The sequence below is a fragment of the Cibotium barometz genome, chromosome 14 (assembly GCF_041138505.1).
Source record: "Cibotium barometz isolate CiBa-2024 chromosome 14, ASM4113850v1, whole genome shotgun sequence".
Taxonomy (NCBI): domain Eukaryota; kingdom Viridiplantae; phylum Streptophyta; class Polypodiopsida; order Cyatheales; family Cibotiaceae; genus Cibotium; species Cibotium barometz.
Window position 1 is genome coordinate 36,762,328 of NC_141059.1, and position 5,424 is coordinate 36,767,751.

Genomic DNA, 5,424 nt, shown 5'->3' on the forward strand with positions numbered 1-5,424 from the left:
TATATATATATATATATTTTGAGACAAAGGGATAAATGAATTCAAACAAAAAAAAAACTAAACAGACTACCTATAAATTAAACCATCTGTCAACGAGGGGCCCATATGGAATTTACGATGGACATATACAAACCTTAGCTACGCTCGAAATTGACTTTTTCCGTCCAAAGAAAATTTTACATTGAGTTATAAGACCGGAAATCATAAGCATTTGCTCTTTCTAAAAATGTCCTGTGAGGAAAAAATAAAAAACGTTACATAAAGATATAAAAATTTCATGATCTTTAAGGACCGTCAAATTTCATACCAGTTTCAACGAACACGCATTTTGTTAATACCTCATATTCATATGGCGGATTTTAGCGTGTGTGTGTTTTACTGACATCTTATATTTAGGCTTTAGTTTGAGTATGATAACTAAACCTTGGCGTCTCTCTAACAGCAAATCAGAGTGGCGCAGCGGAAGCGTGGTGGGCCCATAACCCACAGGTCCCAGGATCGAAACCTGGCTCTGATAACCTCTTCTTCGATTTTTTGCACATAATTCTAGAGATTGAACTTTGCCCATTTTAATCAGTCATATAACATATGACTACATCAAAACCACAAAATTATGCGCGCGTAGTTTCCCTAGGACAGCAGCACGGAGTTTTTGACTCCAGGCATGCAAATATTATGCACAGATATCAAAAAAATCAGGACAAAAAGCATCTACAGAAGGCAAGTCCACCTTCTATCTACAACAGAAGGGAAGTCCATCTAGCATCCATTGGTGAGAGACATGGACCCAAAGTTATGCACAATGCTCCTGATCCTTTGGGCAGTCATGGCACCACAAGCTTCCGACTCCACATGTCCAACAAGTGCCGACAGCTCTGCACGCACGCACACACACACACACAAGGCTTTTCTTTCAGTAACCTCCCTCGCAAGAAGCAAACCATGGCCCAGCACATGCACGTCACTGTGACAAATGAGCCCATACACATCGCGACACCATAATTCATCGCCCAGCATACAAGTGACTCCGGTACACGTGACTCATGACAAGTAACTAGGTTAGCTCAGCACCTGCGAGTCGCTATGACAAATGATTCACAGCACATATGCATCACCAGAACAGCTACCACACGCATCAGGCCCTTACCTTACCCTAAAACTTCAACTGCTTGCCTTGACGGCCTAGTATAATGATAAGTAAATGGAACGAACCTCTGAACGTCTTCCTGCATTTTGGTCAAGCCTCGCAACTTAGTAGCAAGAACCAGCAAGATATCAACAAAGGCCATCAGAGTCTTACGTATTCTGCCAGCCTATGCGTGGCAGTGTCAAGAGGTTGGGGTTTCCGGACCTCTCTTCCCACCTTCTAACACACTGCACTATCTGCTTGTTGGTTATGTTGATACAGTTGCCTACCTCAATCTGCAGCAACCAAAACAAGATTCACATTCATTTAAATGGAAAGAGCGACAGAGCAAGATTTTCAAATCCTAAGGTTTAGAGGAAAGACATGACGGAGGTATGGTTCAATTCCTGCTTGTGCAGCCTCAATCTGCAGGTATGGTAGTATAACCTAGCCATGGCCGACAAGGCATGATAAAAAGAACGTAGAAACCCTACATAAGCTACGCACACATCAAGGAGAAAGGGAGGGGACGTGAAAATACATGCTGTGTAAGGGCCGAGGCGGAGACGAAGCCGGACTTGCAGCGGGGGCACTTAATGTCAGCGTTTTGGTGGCGTTTGGAGGCGAAATGGTTGCGGAGGGCGTTGGCGTCTCTGAAGTCTCTCTCGCACTCTATGCAGTAGTTATAGCGCGAGGACTGCGAGTGGCGCGAGGAATGCGAGAGGTGGGCTTGCAAAGATCGGCGTGAGTTGAAGCTACGCTCGCAGGGGTGGCAATAGAAATCCTCGTCTTCATCATCGGAGAAGAAAGACTGGTTGTAGCTACGATACGCCATATCCCAATCCTGTCTGCGAAGAGGTCTTGTAAGGATGGCACAATCGACAACGAAAGGAGGATAGAGACTGCAGGAAGGGAGAAGAGGGATCGACTGCGTTACTAGCGCGGCGATTTATGGCGGGGAGTGAATATAACCCAATTTCCTATGCATTTAATTTCAATCGAGACTTCACGTCGGCGGCTGTTACTGACTCGAGGAAAATATGTTCGCAAATGTTGTTAATTAATTTATTTGATGCGGCATGGATCCCAAGAGTGAGCCTTGAGATTTAAAGAGAGCATGATGCTTGATGCTGACACGTGTGAGTATCATGCTCTCTTTACAAGTGTCAGCATCATGCTTTGCATGGTGTTCATTGTTCATGCATTGTCTAGATATTTCGCCTTCTCGATGCATGTTCTTTGTCACATGCGTGCATGTTCTTCATGCCTCGCCAAGATTAGCCTTCTTGATGTGCGTCGTCTGGATATTTCGCCTTCTCGATGCAGGTTTTTCCTCACAGGCGTGCATGCTCTTCACACCTCGCTGAGATTCGCATTCTCAATGCAGGTTCTGCTTCTCTTCAGTTTTCGAGATGCGCTTCGTTGTCCTTGCATTGGTGTCATCTTACTATGTTCGGTGGCTCTCGGTAAGCTATATGTTCTGCTACTGTCCTCCTTTTGTGTCCATGTAGTGTTTTCGCTATGTCCAAGTGCTCTGCTCCTATGGCTCCATTCAAGCGTGTGCATAAAAAACCCAACTTTGCTCCTGCATGTATGGTACCATCTCCGGTACCGTCGCCTTTCACGCCTGCTCGCGCACCTGTGGCCTCCATCCCTCAGACTATCATCCCTATTCCTTGCGAAGCCACGTTATGTGAGGCCAACAAGGAAAATATTCCTCCTTGCATCCTCACACTGCCCGAAGGCTCGGCTGCTTTGCAAGATCTCAAGGTTGTCAAACGCAGAGTCCGTTCTTTAGGTGATCTTCTGGTATGGTGTTTACTATTGCATGTATAATTTTCTTTGTATTTTGTGTTCAATCTTCGGCTGCATGCGTATGTAGATCGCAAGCAGCACAAACACATCGTGTGCCACCACGAAGAGGAAGAAGGTTGACGACTTATCCGTTTCGTATACTGGTCGTCCGCCCGATGCACTCCGTCCCTGTCCGAATTTCCCGACTCATGGCAATCTGAAGATGATGGAGTTGTGTGTGACCATCAGCATTGGTAACAGCGATGTCGACACTTCTTTGTGGGATAACCTCATTGAGTTCTCTCGGCTGTAGTGTACCCAAGCCCTCCTCTCCCTCGAAAGAGGTGGAACGCTTCACCATTTGCACTTTCAAATGGTGGTTCGCATCCTATCTACTTCTATTATTGCAGTTGGCAAGTTTGTCAAGCAGCACCTCATGTGGAAATGTGACGAAGCCTGCTGGAGCGATTGTCGTGTGCTGAGCGCTTCGCCAAATTAAAATGCACACGTTCGAGGGAATGGTGAGTTACTGTCTCAAGGATCTGAACAAACCTCATTTCCGTTTTCATGTTCATAATGTGTTTGCAGATGAGATGTCCAGAGGAAGGACACTGTATGCGCAGTTCGGTCAGGGAGACCTCAAAAACCGGCATTAGGACCTCAATGGAAGGCTTCTTGGGCCCTTTTATTTGGCAGTTTAAGGGAGTCAAACCTTTTCTCTTAAGAAGAAACGTTTTCTAATTAGAAGCTTCAAAACGGCTACTTTATTCGAATTTGAATTTTGGGAGAAAAATGGAATTTAAAATCTTGCGGATAAAACCATATCATGTAACATATCTATGGAAAGCTCTTGATGCGTAGATCACGGATCTATAATCTCCGCTCAAATCGGAGCTTGTATGTAAAAGTTATGGAGGTCCGAAAATTGTAAAATTGCCCCCCCCCCCCCCCCCCCCTTTTTGGGGAAAAAGTGCACCCTTTGACCACTCTTACACCTCTCTTAAAAACCCAACATTTCAGTCCACATGGCAACCCCCCATTTGGCTATTCCTTAATCACCTTGATTAGGCTTGGGCAAATTAAAGGGCCCAAGAAGACTCCATTCACTTCCTAATGGGTATGCCTGACACTGGTGAATGTCTTCCAGCGGGCTTTCGTGCACATGGAAAACTACATTCTCAATAAGTGGTCTGTCACTCTTGGCGTCACACTCTTGAAGATGATGAGAAGTGGAAAATACTTCCCTAGTGGATAATACCTAAAGCTGGTAACGGCATGGACTCTGCTAGTGCTCGACCTATTTGGAAGTGCCTGAAAACTCCAGAGTTCGCAGATATCTGGAATATCAGAAAGGTCTTCTTCTGCCAAGTACTTTCTCAATGAGAATCAAGGGAAAGATAAGCACACTGACCAAGAAGATGGACAATTGGAGGACCAGCCCAATAATCTGTCAAACGATCAAACAGGTGGTCCGGCCAATCCTATCTTCGTTAAGGAAAGTCCGATCCCTACATCAATCCTCTGAAGAGAGGGCTGCTGAAATCATCAGAGCTATGAGTGAAGAGGAAGACTTCATACCCGTCCCCCACGACATGATCTGAGCCACGAGGCCTTTCTGTAGTGTAGTCCTTTTGCCCCACTCTGTTGTAAATAAATAATCTGTATGGTCTCTACAAGAAATGTTTTTCGTGTGTTTTGGTTTGAATAAAACTTGGGTGTTGTGTCGTGTTCTTTTTTGTAAGACCCTTACAGATATGTCGCCTAATGATATACCTCCTTTTTTTGTTATTACCTTGTTGCATAATGTAATATGCACACTTATAAATTTTGTCAATATGCACCCACAACATTTGGGTTGGTGAAAATAATTAGTTTGGTGAAATTGTTTGCAATCTTAGCTCGTCTGTAAGGTTTAGCCATTTTGCTTTTTTCCCTGAAGGTATATCGTTGCTGCGCAATTTTGGAACACATGTCAACTTGCATGCATCCTCGCAAAGAGAACCTCGCAAAGGCTTCTCGGATTTCCTGTCTCTGCTCGTCGGTGGGCTACAGTCTCGCCTTGCTCACCCACCATAGCTGTTTCCTTGGCTACCATAGCCATGATACAATGAACCTCTCTCTCTCTCTCTCTCTCTCTCTCTCTCTCTCTCTCTCTCTCTCTCTCTCTCTCTCTCTCTCTCTGCACATAAATATTGAGATGTGCACCGCCACTTGCAGGAGGCAGACAAAGGTGGGTGGAGGAGGATGAGATCGTTCACTTGAAGGAGGAGGGCGGAGGGAGGAGGATGGTACAGTGTGAGGAGAAGACGACATGAGGCAATAGTGGCAGAGCCTCATGGTGGGCAGAGGCGCATACGAGGGGCAGAGGGGGTGACGGCCGGCGGCACATAGGAGGGGTGGAGGGGGTGACTGCTAGAGGTGCATAGGAGGGGCTGAGGAGGTGACAGCCGGAGGCACATAGCAGGGGAGGAGGGGCTGTTGGGTTCACTCTCGACGAAGAGCAA

General features: G+C 45.9%; 1 protein-coding gene and 1 non-coding gene across 2 annotated transcripts; one reads left to right on the forward strand and one right to left on the reverse strand.

Moving 5' to 3' along the window:
* Nucleotides 1-445: 445 nt before the first annotated feature.
* TRNAM-CAU (transfer RNA methionine (anticodon CAU)) lies at nucleotides 446-517 on the forward strand. Its single transcript has one exon. It is a non-coding gene; the product is annotated as a tRNA-Met (tRNA).
* A 779-nt stretch (nucleotides 518-1,296) lies between these two features.
* LOC147631973 (uncharacterized) lies at nucleotides 1,297-2,001 on the reverse strand. Its single transcript, XM_086807986.1, has 2 exons — nucleotides 1,668-2,001; nucleotides 1,297-1,422 (listed from the first exon to the last, which is right to left on the reverse strand). Exons 1-2 carry the CDS (start codon nucleotides 1,959-1,961, stop codon nucleotides 1,297-1,299), a joined length of 420 nt encoding a protein of 139 aa, XP_086664112.1. The 5' UTR covers nucleotides 1,962-2,001.
* Between the last annotated feature and the right edge of the window lie 3,423 nt (nucleotides 2,002-5,424).

Excerpts from the sequence above, each read along its gene's own strand:
- LOC147631973 (XM_086807986.1), bottom strand. The coding sequence starts at position 1,961 with ATGGCGTATCGTAGCTACAACCAGTCTTTCTTCTCCGATGATGAAGAC. Across the intron at positions 1,423-1,667 it reads CCTCGGCCCTTACACAGCAT|ATTGAGGTAGGCAACTGTAT; the intron begins GTATTTTCACGT and ends TGGTTGCTGCAG.